Raw genomic sequence first — 18,938 nt, forward strand, 5'->3', positions numbered from 1 at the left:
TGTCAATAGTTTTCAGTAAACGTGTATTACTGCAGTAAGCAGTAAGATGTCTCAAATAATTGACCAAGAGAATTGTTATCACGCAACCAAAACACAGTATTTACTTTTCTGCCATCGGCGCTTCCTTGCTAAGAACTGTAAAGGAGCCTGGAAAACAAAAGAGGCGTTCCAGCCAACAAAATCCTCAACTTTTTGATATCGATGTCCTCTTCACTCGACGCCGCTCTCTTCAGGTGATCTGCCGTTACTAACGCACAGTCTTCTATCAAAGAATTCATCTGCATAGGAACATGGTTAAAAAATTTGAGTCGGCGATCTCGAAAATAACGCGGCTGCATGCTCCACACTTTCCAGCATTGCACTTACGCCACGGTCGCGTCGAATGCGCGAAGCGGCATGTCAAAGGACGACAAATTATGTCTCGTTATCATATTTGTGAATACAAACGTGGTAACATCATAGCCTAGTCGGGGTTTTACATGTTGGCCGGGCTACTACACTGCGGCGACGCGTAGTTGTCATGGGACATTCGGAAAGCTTCTTTGCAACTTCAGCCATGCATAAAGCGTGCATAAAACATAAAACTACGATAAATTCGCCCAACTACCTATTCCGTTAAAACGAGAGTAGCGTAAAATCCAAAATTTTTAATCCTGAGAGCAAGGCAGCGCTCTTGTCAAATGCGGTGACTGAGGCCCTATAACGTAAAACTATTCCAATCTGTTTTTATTCCGATCCCCTCACGTCAAATTTACGTAACCACCAACGCAAGCATCGGGCACGTAAACAGCAGCGTTTGAAAAGCCCTATCAAACGCGGTCCTCGTTTAGAGGAGGTGTTATTTTTTTTTCTTTCAAAGCTAATAGCATTGCCTACATCGAGCAGATTTTTCTATAGAACTGGCTGAAAAGAGGCGAGGAGCACACTCAAGTGAAGAGGCTTTCAATAGAGCCGAGCCAGCAAAGTGAAAGCAGATATTTGGATGAAGAAAGTGGTGCCGGCGTCTGCGATTGACCCGCTTCCCCTTACTTATCTTGAGGTGGCTGGTCGAAAATCGCGGCGGCGTCCAACGGGAGGTTGGACCCTCAGCAAAGAAGAGTTGGCAAAGTGATGTCGTATACGTGCCGAAAGGGCTCGATAACGTTATACAGACATGAAAAAGTGTTTAATATTCGCAAATGAATTCATGCTTCCCGGCCGCTCCGAGTAGCTAGTGCCAGCGCAATCAGCGGACAGCCATCTTCTATTCCTTTCGGAACGCAGCAGCCTCCAGCTATTCGGAAAAAAATTACTTTTGTTCGGCATATTAATGAGCTTTTAACGCGCACACGTCACTTTGACGCAATAGGTTTTCGTGGTTTTGTGACGTCGCGTGACATAGAAGCGAAGTGCATGGGCGCAGCCTGAAAACGTTTGATCAATGGCAGAGTATTATGGCGAAAAAGGCGTCGAATCAGAAATAATTGCTTTTATTTCGTTCGGGCTAATCATGCATAAACAGTGTGCGCACATCATATCAGATGGGGATTTCGTGACGTCGCGTGAGAGACAAGTGAAGGGGGAGTGGCCCGAAAATTTTTTGACCAATCTTGGGGGACTGATAACAGAATTGGAATAGAAAATTTTGGAATAGCTTTACGTTATAGCACCCCTGATATGTTCAACGCTTTTTTTTACAACTCTTAACAAAGATGGCTTCCTCCCAAAACGTAAAGGGAAATGTAATGTCCCAAGCTCACATGGTAAAACTGTCAGCGAGGCAGTTGGTGCGAATTCGTTGTTACGAACTGCATCACATATTCCTTTCCTTGCGTCCCATCTGTTGAGCAGTTTGTGTGAACGTATACACATTTTATATTTTACTGAAATCAGGATTTATAGATTGACTGTATGATAGTGTATCCATGCATTCGACTGCTTTTAGACGACCCATGCTGCCTATTTTAGCTCGTTCTTACAGCTATTCGCTGCTTGACGGCAATTTATATGTCCACCTTACATAAAACGGTTTGGTTTAAATAGGTTGCAACTGCACTACACTGAAATAACAATAAGGTCAGGTACGGCTGCAAAATATCCAGAGACTTTCGTTTAGAAACGCACAAGGTAGCTACAGCTCCCTGATCTCAGCGAATTTTCAATTTACATTTGAGAACCTGCAAACGATAATTCAACAAATGTGGGACCTTTTTCACGTTTCCAATGGAGAATGCGTGCGCCACCGGCATGCGAATATCCCTCCATCGTTCAAAGGGCACCATGCTCATCATGTTGTCCAGCACGGGGTGGTTGAACTTTACGGTCTGCAAAAGGGAAATTTCAATTAGGAAGCAGGCAATAAACTTGAACTAAATAGCTAAAGTGTTCTAAACTAATGAAGTTCTAAGAAAGGGCGTGAGAAAAACATGGAACGAACTATTCCATGAGATGTCGCCAAAGCCTAGTTGCGCGAGAGAGCAGTTCGAGCGCTTTTTCACTACCTGAAAGCAACAGACTTGAGTGCCCGACTACAGACATCCTAAACCTAAGTTCTCTCTCTCTCTCTTTCACTCCTCATTCCCCTCCCCACGTGTAGGGTAGAAAACTAGACTCAGTCTGGTTAACCTCCCTGCCTTTCCTTCTCTCTCTCCCACTCTCTCTCTCTCTCACGATTTCTGGTCGAGTGATCCTGCGCGATTATTGATATGTATACGGTGGTGCCGGCTAAGCACTGCGAGAGCTTTCGGAAGACTTTGTTTAAGGGTCATGATGAGAGTTATACGGAACGTGCTTTTCCGATAAGTTCCCACGGCACTTCCGGAAGAACACGGGCAGCTTTCGGGACCCATACGTAAGTTTACGAGAGGTTCGTGTTCCGGAGCTGCAAGATCACCAACCAAGTGGAGGGTGCGAGACCCTGCAGCATGAATCTGTATTGGAGACACCCTCCACTTTCAAGGTTGGCTCAGTGAACTCTAAAAATTTTGGCAACTTGCTAAAAAACATTCGTCTCTGCGTCTTCTGGCACTGCGAACACAACCGCGTTTACAGTATGGCAAGGGTGAACAGCGGTGCACTTTTATTTAGCACGTGTAATGGGCCTAATCAACGCCTTTGTTTCTTCCAATGTGGGAGCGTAGTCAATACAGTTGATTGGCTAAAAAAAAACGAAAACAAATCGGCAGACTGACAGGCTGTGACAGCCTGACCACGTTTATACACACCCTTCGGTTGGTAAGCGATGGAAAATCGTTGACTAGGACCTGCTTGACCAGTTCTGCCTCTCCGACAAACAAAACGGCCTTTCCCATTTCGAAGGTGCTACGGATAACAAGAGGTGTGTCAGTAAACATCATAACAATACGATCGAAAATTGCATCCATTTTGTTAAAGAACAATCGCCCTCGGCTACTCGCGACATGACTGGGTTCACGTTTCTGCTGAGCCTATAGGCTCTCGGGAGCAGTTTTTTTGCGTCACCCGTATAAATAAGCACACACAGCACCAAACCATGACGTGATCAAATAATAATAATACTAATTGGCAAGGTTGCACATTTGGAAGTAAACTCACCCGAAAACCCTTCCATATCGTTGGTATCTTTCAGAATCAAGGTGGCACATGGGCTGAAAGTTTGAACAAGCACACCTGTTTACACTTGCGAGCGCATGCTCGTGAGAAATCTTTATCATATATATCCTAAGCCTCTGCCAACTGACTCATTTATGGCAGCCGCCTGACTTCTGTGGTATTTAATCGAACACTAATTGCTGCTTTATGGGAATAGAGCTTAAAAACTACAACAGGTGCCCATTTTTCTGGGTGGGCTTTTTCACCTGCTTTGCTGGAATTACTTTCGCTACCGCTTGACATAAGCATCAAGCAAACCAATTTAAATCCTTTGTATCACTAAAAAATTGTCTTGTTCCGTACAGAAATAAACCTATTGCTTTAAAAAGTGTCATTCATTCATACTGAGGATAAAAAAATATTACACACGCGACTGGAGCTGCACTCTCGACAAATCGCGTAGAGACCGTCCCACCCAGTCCATAATATATGAGTGAGGCATCGCAGTCTGCTCGTATACTATATTTCACACGTACGCATCGGGTACTTATACAGCAAGGCCAATTAACGCCCAATCAATTCTGCATGCCATCAGCACGAGTTGTAGAAAACGATACAGCTATACGCACCTCTTAGTGCAAAGGCACTACTGTTCAGGGGTAAATTTCTACGCGCTAAACTCTAAGTGCCATATGCTTACCCTGAGAAACAATTTCAAACTGGCGCCAAACGGAAAGGAAAATGGTTCCGACACGACATTCTGGTTTTTCCAGTAGTTTCGATTCCATGACACGTACCTGCAAAGTTCAAATACGAGATGAAGGCTACTGACGATTACTCGTTAGTTACTCGAGACAGTGGTCGAGCAGGGAACGTCGTTTGAGCCAGCGTTTAGACAAGGTACTTGCCTCCATCAGGCCTTGTCTTCATTGCTCTGATGAAGTCTGCTTGCCGAAACGTTGGCTTCAACGACATTCCTTGTTCTACCTCTGCTGTTCAGTTCGAACCTACATCTTTTTGTGAACTTCTGCATTGTTTGGACTTCATAACCCAATCCCCTAAAGGTCGACAAAGGGGTGATCAGCCTCGCTTCACGTGTTTAGCAAAGCTGCAGGTATGTCTCCAAACATGCATTTTCATTATATGCCGATGTTATATCATTTACATTGGAGAGGAGAGAAGTTTGTTGGGAACATATAAAAATAAAGTATTGCAAATTTCCTCGTCTGTATACGTTCATGCGAACGCGTGTACACAAATAAGTGCGTGAAGCAATCTATTCAGCACTTCAAGTAAAGAATATCTCATTACCAAAGTTAGCAAGTGTTTCGCAAAGGACGGTGTTGCTCCCAAGTACCAAATGTCACACATATAAGAGGTGGCTGTAAAAATGGGCCGCTGCTCCCACGTAAAGGTGGATGCTTGAATGACCGTTCTTGTAAGTGTATGCTTATCATGGTAGATCTAGTTGTGAAATGAGCTCTGAAACATTTACCTTTATAGACGCCAGAGTGAACGTAATCAGGAACGACAAGTGTTACTTGTAACATTGCTTGAGTAGTCTGAGTTTACATGGAAATACTTTTTACAAAATTGTCATGGTAGATTTACTCAACATTCTTTTTATATAATGCATACGCGACGACCCTAAATTGAAACACATATACCGCGTTAAGTGATTGAGGTTGAATAAAGTCGTTATTTGTAAACTTCCTTTGTGTCCGGAATTTAGGTGAATTATTGTGTTATAACAATCAACCTGTCGACATAAAGTACATGGACACAGAACACGCCTTTGTGTCGCGCGTTCTTAATGGACGTTCGCTGCTGTCCTTTCTCAAGTGTTTCTTCATGCTTCTCTGTCTAGTGAGTCTTACAGAATGACCAAGAAGTGTCACCAGCGTGAAACGAAACAGGGCGAACGGCAGGTATTCAGTGACTGACAACTAGGCAGCCGATTGCACAAGTGGCACCTTCGCACCGGGTTCTGCACTGCTCCTACATGCTCATCAATCAAACGGCTCACTTAGTCTACCTACAATTGGGCCGTTATGTATGTCTGAATGATTCCCAATGCTGTTCGCAAGCGCAATAAAAAAACTTGCAAGTTCAACTGATGTTGCTACTAAAAAAGGCCGGAGCTAACGAATCCAACAATTTATAGAGGAATAAAGGAGTCCCGATCGGGATCGATGTCTACCTAACGTGTGCCACGTGACTGGGGTACATAAGACGACATTAATTTCATAATTTGATGGCTTGATCATGTCGCACGCATCGCGATGGCGTGTCACTGGCTCGTTTCAATGCAGTGAACAAAAGTCCTCTAGCACTCAACCTGAAATCTGTTCAGACAATCTGGAATTCTTGAGTTGATGTTCGCGCGACCGTGCACACGCATACTATAGTATTACTTCATTGCCGCATGGAAATAAGGGTGAGAGAGGCAAGTATAAAGATTGAACTGGAGTTTATGAGAATCTAGCTTAAATTTATCTCTACACCGCATGAGATTTACCTATGTAGCACCCTCTGTCGGTAAAATCAGCAGGCGCGCACATTCGCCAGCATTTGAAAACGAATAAAATAAAGTTACGTGATCTGTGACGTGCCCACGAGCACGGTACGGCTGAAAAAACGCTTTCAGGCAACGCTTTACTACATAAATAACGTTCCTCTTGCAGCAGACAACTATTACAAATATCTGGGTGTCCATATGACGCCAAACCCAATTCACCTCGAGTACGTTATTAACATTGACCGTATGTTAGGGTATCTGCTCTGTAACTTTTCTAGAGCTCCATCTGATCTAAAACCCCTATTGCATAAAACTTTAATACAGCCTAAATTAGAATATGCTGCATCCGTGTGGGATACCAGACATGGTAATCTAATTACCGCCTTAAAACTTGTTCCAAATAACACTTTTCATTTTATCTTTTCTAATTATCATAGAACCGCGAGCATCGCCCCGATGGAATTTAATCTTGACCTTGGGTTTCCGTCTTTTCGCCGCAAGATTGCACGTTTAGCACTTTTCACAGGCTTTATAAGCATCCTACTTTACATGCACAGCTCTCTAAAAGACCACATTATGTATTGCATCGTACTGATTACTGTCATAAAGTTAGGACTGATGTATGTCACACAAGCCATTTCTTTTTTTCAGCCTTTTCTGCCTCGCATGTCTATATACTGAGACCACCTTGCTGCTGATATTGTGACTATAAGTGATAACGCTCTTTTTGGTGAAACTTTAACAAACATTGTATAACTAAAGAGGTTTTGCATTTTTCTGCTTGTTTTTCATGGCACATGAAATACTGTGTAGTAAGAAACTTTTGTATTTCACATTGTTGTTTTTTTTTTCTTTGTTCTTTTATTACTGCATTTGTTGTTTACTATGTGCCAAATATTGTATCACTACCCCTCTATAATGCCTCTGGCACTGAGGGTATGACAAGTAAACCAATGCATAAAAATAAACCAAACAGATTGACGTCTTTTACTGTTGTGCCCTCCTTACACGTATAATGTTTAAGTTCCTTAAAACAAAGAGGTGGTCTGCCAAATTCGCACAAATACCTACTGCTATGCTATAAGTGCTCGTATCGATTTTTGCGCAATAGAGGGCATTTACGAAAAAGATGCAGACTTATGACGGTGCACTATTCCCGGTATATAGCTTCTCCTCTCGAACTCGCGAATGAAGCGTTTATGTGAAAAATACAAACGCTGCTAACAGTGACAGCTGCCTTAAGCTCTCCTGAATTAGATTATACCGGGCTCACCCGGAGCCTGATTACATTCGTACAGCTCCAAGTGTTCTTAACCCTTTCAGATGCCACTTTATCCCGTTGATTGAAAAGTTGCTTTCACCACATCTCTTGCATCTTCAGGATCGTAGAAAGTGTACAGCTACAGAAAATATTAAGAATTTTCAATTGTTTAGCGAATTTTGTCAAGTTTACAAAATTTCAACTCCATGCGAAAACTCACTACAGGAACACAAAATATGACAACATGTATTATTTCGTGTTTTGAAAAGCTTGAAAAGCCCTTATCAGCCACTTGAAAATTATGCCTGGTGCATGACATTGTAAAAAACAATCAAAGAAGTGAACCCGCTACATACAACATACTGACACAGAGTAAAAACACCCAGCCGTCTACCTTCCCACCCACTTTGGTAAAGCATTCTGCACGTTATTCAAAATTGCAGCACAGTTCCAATAATAAGTGTTTCAAGATGTATAAAACACATTTTAAATACCATTACTTTCATCAATGCTTTTGCTATTGATGCACTCTCCTGCTGTGCACAATTGTGTAGACAGCGTCTCAAAGAGTTAACATTTAGGCAAACAAAGGTGTGCACTCACAGGTAAATCAGAACACAAACTGTCCCCGCTAGGACCGCCCATTCCGTCAGTCCGAGGAACAACTCCATACGGCAACCGCTGATACACTTGAGCTTCAGCAGTGGGCCTGTAGGCGGGTTGACAAGGCTTCTCGCGGCAGTGGGTGCCTCGTCCCCTCGGTCGAAGGGCGCTAACGTCTGCACTCAGCAGCGGTGCGTCCACATAGCTTCAGGAGCAACGTTTCTTGATCACTCCTTTGCCGCACACACTAAATCTACTACGTATCCATTCTGCACCACCCACGTCGCAACTGAGTTGTACGGGCAAATTCCTTTCTGAAGTGAACGACGCGGGCTGTTGCTATCTACAGCGAGCGAAAAAAAAAAACGGAAGAGAGAGGATAGAAGGGAGACGACACTCGGCCGGCCTCGCCCTCGTTTCATGGCCGCGAGGCAGCTAAGTTGCGTCGTTTCGATGCCATTATATACGCCGGAGCGACGGCACACTAAGCGACACATATCAAACGTTGCGCATCGAGCATTGAAACTGTTTCGGACGCCGTGACAATCTTGCGGCACCGGAATAACACGTTAACGCAGCATTAGTGTATTTATATAAGCGGACTTAAATATTTTGCTGTTTTAGTGACAGTTTTTGTGAGCTGGCTTTAGTGTATTTTTGTTATTCCACTTTTAAGTTTGAGCGTGTTTGACCTAATTATGAGGGTTAACACAGAGCTAGTAGCGTGTTTAAGGCGATTTTTCTGTTCCTGTTGCATTCTATTATAGGCAGTTCCATTAGAAAAGGAGCGGCAATCCTACTTCAGGGCACAGACATCTCCTAAGTACCGCATAATAAGAAAGGAAATTTTCATTTATATGAATACTGTAGTCCACCAAACTAATGGAGTAATCATTCCCTACGATACCTGTCTGAAAAGGAGATGAAAAAACTGGAGTGTTACAATGCGATGCAAAAGGCGTGCAGATAGCGACGCAAAAAGCTACATTATTTCAAAGCTAGAAAAGAGGCGACTGAAATACGCGTTAGAAACTGGACAAAGTGGACATTATGCATACATCCCGCATCGATATAAGGCGCAGTTGTAGCCACCTGAGAACTGGCTACTGCCGCTCCATGACGGCGAAGGACATATAGAACCGGTTGTGCAGCGCTCGGCTGCCCTTCCATTAGGAGCAAACAGCAATCGGGCAAAAAAAAAATTAAAAAAAATGGCGAGGAGATGCGAGCCGCAAAGATACTTAATGCAAGTAACGGAAGCGCAGACAGAGAAGAGGGAGAGAGGGCAGAGGAAGAGCAAACGACTGCTTAACACTCGCCCTTGAGCTCATTGCCCGCACGCGAACACGCTGCGCAGGGGGGCGTGCTTGTTGACGAGCGACCATTATGGGCTCACGTCGCTCTCTGGCGTCGAAGTGACCAACACGACTTTCTTTTTTTTTTTGTCAGGCGTCAGCTTCTTTCGAACGGAAAATACAAGGTCGCGCACGGTAGCATCGGTATGTTGTCAGGTGGATCATAAGCTGCGCTTACACGAACCTGACAAGATCGGGTCGAGTTGGCGTGTCGGGCCGAAAACCGGTCGCTGACACCATGTAAACGTTAGCAGGTCGGGCCGAGCTATCATCGATGCTAGTTCTGCCCACCCGCCTGTAAAGGATGGGTTGAAGATGCACGTAAACGTGGTCACGTCGGGCTGAGTCAGGTCGAACTTCTGATTCGACTCGTTCACTTTGATTTCGTATCAACGAAACAATGAAAGCCGCTGCCACCGAGTTTCCCGAAAGCTTCATATCTTCAGAGGCTAATACCGCGCTCTCACGACATGAAACATGTATGTGTATGCAAACGAAGAACACGGAGTAGCGGTGATAAAAAAGGTGCATGCACCACATACGATTCCATGTTTTCGAAAGCACCACCCTCTCCCCCCCCCTCTCCATCGCCCAGAGAAAGGAAAAGAAAGAGAAGCACGGAGAAATATATGTCGACTTCATTCACAGAAGTTCAGTTTAGCCAAGCATGATGAATGCTGTAGCATAATCTAGCAGAGGATAAAACTACGTGGCAGAGAAATACGCTCGGGGATATTGTAATCCTAGACTGTTACAGCGTCCTAGCAGTACATATCAGGTGTAGGGCTATAACTCATCTATATGAGCAAAGTAGAAGAAATGTATTTCTGCTCATTAAGTTGATTGCGGTAAAATGTAAGCATTATGAGGATCACTGGTTTCTCGGGCTACGACTACCCCATATAATGTGATACAGACAGTGAGAGCGCCTTTTTCAACCTACTGTTTGTGAATGCTTTTAGTTTCTTGATACGATAACACATTATGAAATATTTTTATTGTACTCGACCGCTCACTGACTCTATACTTGTTGTGGTTCGATAGCTTCTCACGCTTTAATTATATTCCAAATAAGAATGCACTTGAAGTGAATTGAAATTAGTACATAAAATTCGGGCAATACGAGTCGTTATAACTGTATACGCATTTTGGGCATTGGATGTTTCTCAAGGCGCATATTCAACACGTTGCACGGTTACCTTCCCATCATCTTGTCTCTTTACTAGGAGAAAGACCACAGGCGAGTTTCAGTGATATAACTGCTCGAAATTGTCTTCAAACTACTTAGATGCCGGCAGCAAGACCATCCTCGCTTTTATGGCGTCTGCGCCGAACTGAAGTGCAGCGAACTATACCGAGTACCACGAATAAATCTAAGATGTCATCGATGGCCCTCAAATAGGCCATAGTGCGACTGTCATATGAGGTTCACAATGGCTGCCTACATGTTTACACAGATGGCTCAGTCACGACTACGAGTTCAGCTGCCGTGGTGGAGGTTTCCGACAAGATGTGTGAAAATACAGCTCAGAACGTCTCACCTAACATCAACAACACCTGTTGAACTGGTAGCCCTCCATGCAGTTCTCTATATCATTATTGAGTAGCCACCCCATCCGTGGCTAATGATAATTCTGTGATTCCAAAGCCCAGGTTTTACCCTCCAGGTTTTACCCTCGGCTCTACGTCACGGATCACATGAGCAGCTCGTCGTCGAAATCCGTCAAGTCCACCATAGAGCAATTGACAAAGAACGCCCGATAATATTTCGGTGTTTGCCTAGTCACTGCGGCATCCACGTAAACGATCAAGCGGACGCATCTGCTCGATCTGTCGCTCTATTTAACAGGCGCGAAAGCGACGCACATATTGATCGACACATGCAAAGCCCTTAGACTGTGTCGTCATTGTCGCGCCTATTACGTATATATACAATACCAACATGCCCAAATTTCCATCCCAATGTCCGATCTTCCCATAACGACGTTAGCTATGTTTCCATCGAGATGCACGCAGCAAAAAAAAAAATTGTTCGCGCGCTGGCACGTCACCTAACATTGGACCAGTGGACTTATCCGAATCTACAAGCACACGTCTTCGTACATTGAACGCTAAGTTACAACTTCGTATTCTGTCCGACCTCTCACGACGTGATTCCAACCTTTTAGCCCGTCTATGACTTGGAGTAGCATTTTCAAATGCGTATACACTTTTCTCATTGCGATTGTCAATAGCCCTCTTTGTGAATTTCGCAGCAGCAGTGAAGCGTTCGCGCACATTCTCGGCGAATGGCCTCGCTTCAACCAGCAAGGAGCGACACTCACAGCGCTGTCAGCGAGCGCCCACTCACAGAAAATAAAAATTCTTGAACACTGACCCATCCGGACGGCAGCGCAAGTCGCTTGCGCTGCTACGTTTCCTAGAAACACCGGGTTGTGCGACAAATTGTGGCTGTGCACTGTGGGATGCTTTATTTCTCAGTAGGACATGCACATACTGTGTATGACTGTGTGGCGCCGTCACAGACTGTGTGACAGCGCCAACATAGACAGTTCTGCATCGTTCATTTCATTCCTTCGCTTGCTTCCTTTTCTCTGTTCTTTCTTTCCTACATGCCCCCATTCCCCTTCCCCAGTAGAGTAGCAAACCAACGATATCTGCTGGTTAACAGCCTTCTCTTTCCACTGATTTTACTCGCTCTCCCTCTTGCGTGCAGGATCAGACAGCTCGGTGATACATCTGAATGGTTTATTTTCACAACGACGGAATGGAGTATGCACGGTCGCACATTTCACAAGATAGTGCGATAACATAGAGCACCATAAATGTAAGGGAAAACACATTATTCGCAAGCAGTCGACCCATCTGCAGCGATGCTCTTTTGATTGCCCTTGTTTCCACTGAGATGAAGGCGAGACGAACAAAACACCAGCCTGTCTCGCTACGGACGTCTCCTGATTCCCAGCGTGACATCCTCAGCCGTCAGAGGCCTGAACCCATTTTGGAACACCAGAGGAACCTGAAAACAAGAACAGTCTTTCATTTAAAACAAATCATTGCTTCTGATTACTGAACTGCAACCATTGTAGAAAGCAAATATATCTATGTCCTCGTAGATATCTATGCTTGTGGAGCACGCGCACAATAATTGCGAAGCCATGTATCATAATCGCTACATAATAATTACGGGGGTGACAGCAAAAAGTGATGATAAAACGGCTGAAAAACTACAATACAATAGGGGGTGATTAAAATATCAGCTCAAATGCTGATATTCAGATTTGCTCAGATTTTCACTTTTCACGCCAACTCACATTTCATAGCTGAAAGACACACAAGAAAACAAAATAAGGAAAGCTTTATGCTTCATGCTAGCCGGAATTACGGTGCGTTGAAGATAAATCTCGTTGAGACAGAGAGAGATATGTTCTGTTATTAAAACTGGAGTGGTTTCTTTGGTGGTACATCTATAACGTGCAGGCTATTCCAGATGAATGCGATCATAAATGAAGAGATAAAATCACGTTGATGAAATTCCGGCATATGTGGCCGTTAGTGCGGCCGTTGGGGTCGTATATACGGACAGCGTTCCCGACTGATTTCTCTGACAGAACGTGACAGAGCTGGGTGTCACCGAATCACGCGGCGCATATTGGCGCCGTAGATGGAGTTTTCGACACGCGATTAGTTACAACTGGCAAACCTCATTCTTGGCTCGCACAATAAGTCGGCGATTTGGTCTACCGTGTATGAACTGACCTACACGCAAGCTGCATACATGTAAGGTGCTCAAGTTGGTGTTATGCTTGCGTGAGGTATATCAACAAAAAAAAACTGCATACAAATATCGAGAATGTTTCAGAGTGTTTCACTATGTCGTGCTGACGGTCCAGAATTCTCAACGAAAGACAATAATGAAATTTTACGGCACTGTTATTCCAGCAGGTAGTTTCTAATATAAAGGAACAAAGAGGCGGTGCTTACTTTGGTCTTTTCAGTCCGCACCACTTGCACATTGCGAATTGTGTGAAAGATGGACAGCTTCATCGCCTGCAGGGTGAAGCTTATGCCAATACAATTTCGTGGTCCAGCACCGAAGGGCAAGTAAGTGTACGGCTGAATAGAACCCACGTTCTCGTCGTTGAACCTGCAACAACATCCACATAGAAGCTCTATGCGACGACTGGTCGTGCATGATTATGGCTGTTAAATATTTCAGCTGTTAAAAATCAAGTGCAGGAAGCGAAAATTTGTTTCTTTTTTTAGTTATTCCCAGCGACGTTTATTGCAGCGTGCAGCCTTCGACTAAGAACAACACACGAAAGAAGTGAGACCACGTAACGCTGTGTGCTCCCCTCCGATTGCACGCTCTTTTGCTCATAGTCTTTGACTGAAAAATGCAATAGTCATGCGTATTAAGTTATATGCGCGTGCAGGTTTATGTGCTCAGCTCACGATAATATTAAAGCAACTTTTACCAGAACCAGGCACAAGATTTACCTCCAAGAAAAGTACCGTCATCGGGAAATAGCGTTACAAGTAATGACTCTGACCAGCATGTAGCGTAGATGACCGTCACACGGTCATGACGTCACGCCAGACTGATGCCAGATAGTCTGGGCTCTTACTCGTAGTCTGAATTCTGCTTCTTGTAACGCATCCTTCACTTCAGAATACACTAATTCATACTTTATCCTCCCACTCCCTGTCCCTCTTTACAGCGAAAACATATTCGCTCATTAAAACATCTCCCGGATCAATGAGGAAGGTTTTCTTTATTTTCAATCATTAACCTGCGTACAACAGTTACTACGAGATCAACATACTTCTTCGCAGAGGTGACGATACACACAGCCACAGCTGCGGCTGGAGATACCAGCACCGCGCCTGGCCCTCTACAGGCAAGACATGAGACTATGGCTGAGAGCAGAAACACAAAGAAGTTTCGCAGTGCAGAGGAAAGAAACATTTACAACAGCTTGTGGTCCTTCGTGACCTCTGTTCACCAAATGGCACAATAACATGCATGATAAGTTTGAAAGGGACTCTGATTATGCAAAAGTGTCTCTTAACCTTTCTGGGTCAAAGGTGAACGGCTCGGGAAAGTACTGCGGGTCGTGCTGCATGGCATAGACGGGAACTGCGACGATGTCACTTTTTGTCACTTTCACTCCGGTGTCTCCGATAATGTAGTCTTCACAAGGCGATCGCTCCAGTCTGCAATGAAGAAGCAACAACCATATCGGAATATGCTCGTCAATGACAGTGATTTTAGTCGTCAACGAACCCTTTTTCTTTGTTTGCTCGTTTGTTTGTTTCTTTGTGAATTTAAGGAATGTGTGGCGAATGGTACAACATATCTAAATAGTGCTACAGATACTATTTTCATTTTCTTTCCATCTGAAAAGGGCAGCGATCTCAACTATGCATGATCTCTTCTAGTAGGACTTTCTCAGAATTTGTCTCAGAGTGGATTGAGTCAAGCAGATATCAGAGTTAAATAATGGACAGCAATATTACCGCGATACCGGCGGGTGCAAGCGCAGAGTCTCCGAGACAACGCAGTGAAGATACTTCAGCTTCGTGATCGCATCCAGGCTAGGGCGATCCCCCTGGGAAGGAGTAATACAGCGCACATATTTGAGAAAAAAAAACACACTAAAAGCAGCAGGTTTGTATGCATTCCTGGAACACAAATATTTTTTTTTATAATGATTCCTGTGAGTACGACGAACGTCTGTCTAGATGATAAGGGTTGTTACTGTCACAGGCGTCATTTCCGATTTCTGGGCGTAATGATTCACGAACCAAACCTGCGACGTGCTCTCATAGTTATCAACTGTCGCTTCACTATAACCTGCTGCTGCAGGGTTCTTGCATTACTGTTACGTTTTATTACGCATTATTTATGTTGTAAACGTACCACGGAGTACTGTATCACATTTCTATTTATGCTTGCGGGCAAACGTCCCGGGTGGACACGCGCGTGCCATTTACATATAACCTTATAGTGCCCGTACATAATCGGTCTGTTACGCCCTCCAGTCTTAATAGTTTTTGTTTGATTGTCACGCACAGTTGTAGACATTAATGTACGTTTTAAATGCAGATTTTCTGTAAAACTGGCTTAGTGAGTGCGTTCATGCTATAAGAAAAACGTGCTTGTTTGTGTCTGTTTTCTTTTCTACGTCCTCGTGTTTTTTGCGCTACAAGAACAACCTCAAAACGTAGAAAGTCGTGTCAAGGCCACCCTTGATTAATACAGAGAGAATAAACCTCACTATCTCGTGCTATTTAACCGATTATCACTTGCACTAACGTTTTGCCCACAACAGTTTGAGTATACAATGCTTTCTGGCATACACATCTAACCACGCTTACGGCAATAACGAAATCAATGTCAAACTGCTTCACATACATGGACCATACAACATTCATCGACTTCTTTCCTCAGCCTATCTTGTACTTCCGGATGAATGGCCAGCAGGTAAAGGGCACAGGCTATTGAGGTCGAAGCCTTCTGTTGACCGGCCAGGAAGAACAGTATACATTGCGCCATGGCTTCGTCTTCCGTTAACTCTGCAAGAACAAGGTAGCCTTATATACATCCGTGCATCCGATATAGACAGTTGGTGCCAAGGTTTCGCTACTCATAGAACACTGCAAGCTTGCATACACATTTGTCTAGCGAGCATTTTCTTGTGATATTGTTTTGAAACATCCCTACGAAGATCAAGTGAGGATACAGAATCTTTGGTTAAAACTGCAAAGACGTTTTTCGTGACCTAACATCATAGTGCAAAAATACAAAAGAAAGAAAGAAAGAAAGAAAGAAAGAAAGAAAGAAAGAAAGAAAGAAAGAAAGAAAGAAAGAAAGAAAGAAAGAAAGAAAGAAAGAAAGAAAGAAAGAAAGAAAGAAAGAAAGAAAGAAAGAAAACGAAGCGCCAAGGAAACAGTGCTTGTAATATCTGTGCTCACCATGAGAAATGTACGCATACGGAACAAGTAGTAACACCTAAATCTATAATCGTCCTTTACACGTGAACTCTTGTCGACCGAACATCGCATTTCTCACTATGACTAAGCTTTAACGGGTCTTTCATCCTCTGTAAGTTATTTTCTCATGAATTATTCTATGAATTATAGTTACCCTAGCTAAGTGTAGACAAGGGTTTCAATTAATTATTGTCATCATACCTAACCGCAATTGAGCGTTCACAAATATTTCAACAATCAGCACATAAATTTTCACTGCCATTTGCAGAGATTGCCCCTTGCGGAGTAAATGCGAACGTAATGACTCTGACAGACTATTGTCATTAGAAATGCAAGTCAGCAGAATAAGGTGCAGCTAAACATATAATAAGAAATTCCCATACTTATTTCCAAGGATGATGGATCATCTGCCTTGATATCAGAACTGATGTCGAACAGCCGATGATCCCTTTCAAAAGCTTTTTCTTGATCCGCGTGAAGTTGTCCTGTCTTTCCGTCAATCAGCAATTGCAGAAAGTTTTCATGGTCCTGAACATGGAATACGCGAGAATAGACAAAATGAAGATAATCAATTACAGTTAAAGATGCGCGTTAAAGCGTTCTCACCATTTTGGCGTCTCTATTGGCTTTCATTGTGTTCTGGCAAAGATTTCTGAAGAAAGCGATTACGTCTGGCTTCATTGGCGCGATGCGAAGCCTTTTTGCCATGGCTGGAAAAACAACTGGATAGCAAGAAGAGAAAAATTCTATTTAATTGCCCTGTAGAATAAATTTTCCACAGCTTTCTCGGCAGTGCACCGCGTCGCAATGGAATGAGCCACATTTAAGAAATACGCGACTGTACTCCCTTGATCCCACACTAAGCCTTGAGCGCCATCACAGCTTCGCCGTAGAGACGCCACGCTTTTATATCGACTTTGGTTGAGCGTTGCCTTTACCAAAGCCTATGCATTCCGCATAGGGATGACCGACAGCCCAACCTGTGACCACTTCGGCGATGAAGAATCAATTGGCCATATTCTGTGCGCCTGCCCGCAGTACAGTCCACAGAGGGCATGTCTTCGCCACGAACTTGACCAACTGGACGACCAACCGCTATCCGAAAAAAAGAATTCTACAACATCGAAAGGACCTACCGTCACACAAGAAGGCCGTGCAAGCGCTATTGCGCTTTTTGCGATCTACCGGCCTGTGTGAACGACTTTAACTTGAACGCCTTTTGTGTGTGTGTCTCCATGTATGCGTATGTTTTTCTTTCTTTAGCGTTTTCCTCTCTGTCATCTTTCTAACCCCTATCCCCCATCCCCAGTGTAGGGTAGCAAACCGGAGACTCATATCTGGTTAACCTCCCTGCTTTTCCTCTTCATTCTCTCTCTCTCTTGCCACAGCATGATTCTGGTATGTACGTTCTCTAGAACAACTATCGAACTGGTTATACTGTCTCCTTCAGGACTGCCCAGGGCGTTATAATATTGTGCTGTGCACAACAGGAAGCGTAATGTCATAGTGATCCCTAGATTCAAGATACGGTAGTCAAAAGTCTGCGGTTGTAGATTCGTGTGCCTTCCCTTGAACAATAAAACAACCACGCCACTCACGGATCAAGTGTAGAGAGGGGGGGGGGCAGCACTTGGAACAGTTTGAACCTTTACTGATAAGTACGCTTCAAAATTTAATCCTACTGTGCGCTGTAGCACAACACTCTGTTTTTCGCTAAACACTAAAATTCTTGATTGAAATCTACAGAAACGGCTACAACGTTAAAAATATGTGAGAACTGTGAAAAGCGAGAACTTAAGAAAATAAAATTACTTTTCTGAACGCGGCGATAACTCAAGCCAAGAGAAAATGGAGACGTGCGCGACAAACAGTGCATGCGTGCTTGCGTGCGTGCGTGCGTGCGTGCGTGCGTGCGTGCGTGCGTGTGTGTGGGGGGGGGGGGGAAGCGAAGACAAAAACTAGGTGTGTGTGCGTTCCGGATACCCTCCCTGCACTTATGCAGGGCCTGTTGGATGAAGGGAAGGTGGCGATGGAGGTTTCAGTTCTGGGCCGTCAGCACGTCGGACAGTATTGGTGCCGAATGAGACATTAAAGCAGCTGTTCACAGTATGGCAAAGATTTTTTTTAAAAGACCAAGTACCGACTCACCCATCACAAACAAGCGTGGGGTGAAGCGTTGAGAAAGGACTTGCTTTGACTGGGTGACAAACTCGTTTGTTGGGTCCGAATGAGAATCCAGCTTCATGCCGAAGGCACATTTCGCGATCAGATCCAACGCGTAGTCCCACAATAGCCTGCATTTGATATGTCAAAATTAAACATAATAACCATTAACTTGTGAAAATGAACTATATAGGCCATGCATGCGTGGCATCGAACTCCGTGCAGCACTTTGATTGCATCTCTTTTAATATATAGTAGAATACATTTGAAGCTCTAGTGATGATGTACTCACGGTACACCCAGTAAGCGAATGCAGCCATCTCACACAAAAAACTGATACTTCACTGCAGATATCACATTAGCTAATTTCAGAAAATTCTTCAACGTAGTCATTAGGAATTCCGAATTTACTCTTTTCGTGAAACATTTACTCGGGCCTAACGCAGATGCCCCCAAAAAAAGTAAAGGCAGAACGCTACCCTGGCTCCTATAT

General features: G+C 43.9%; 1 protein-coding gene across 1 annotated transcript in view; it reads right to left on the reverse strand.

Moving 5' to 3' along the window:
- Positions 1–18,938, reverse strand: part of LOC135895802 (uncharacterized) — a 41,316-nt gene that overhangs the window by 9,999 nt on the left and 12,379 nt on the right. The window contains exons 7-21 of the mRNA XM_065423979.2: positions 18,431–18,576; positions 16,889–17,004; positions 16,666–16,810; positions 15,705–15,865; positions 14,807–14,898; positions 14,360–14,503; positions 13,271–13,433; positions 12,236–12,305; positions 10,486–10,508; positions 7,932–8,107; positions 4,250–4,346; positions 3,553–3,605; positions 3,204–3,300; positions 2,187–2,303; positions 190–278 (exon numbers count right to left, since the gene is read on the reverse strand). Of these exons, the coding sequence (XP_065280051.1) occupies positions 190–278; positions 2,187–2,303; positions 3,204–3,300; positions 3,553–3,605; positions 4,250–4,346; positions 7,932–8,107; positions 10,486–10,508; positions 12,236–12,305; positions 13,271–13,433; positions 14,360–14,503; positions 14,807–14,898; positions 15,705–15,865; positions 16,666–16,810; positions 16,889–17,004; positions 18,431–18,576 (1,689 nt within the window). The remainder of the gene's footprint in view (positions 1–189; positions 279–2,186; positions 2,304–3,203; positions 3,301–3,552; positions 3,606–4,249; positions 4,347–7,931; positions 8,108–10,485; positions 10,509–12,235; positions 12,306–13,270; positions 13,434–14,359; positions 14,504–14,806; positions 14,899–15,704; positions 15,866–16,665; positions 16,811–16,888; positions 17,005–18,430; positions 18,577–18,938) is intronic.

This window comes from Dermacentor albipictus, chromosome 4, assembly GCF_038994185.2.
Source record: "Dermacentor albipictus isolate Rhodes 1998 colony chromosome 4, USDA_Dalb.pri_finalv2, whole genome shotgun sequence".
Classification (NCBI taxonomy): domain Eukaryota; kingdom Metazoa; phylum Arthropoda; class Arachnida; order Ixodida; family Ixodidae; genus Dermacentor; species Dermacentor albipictus.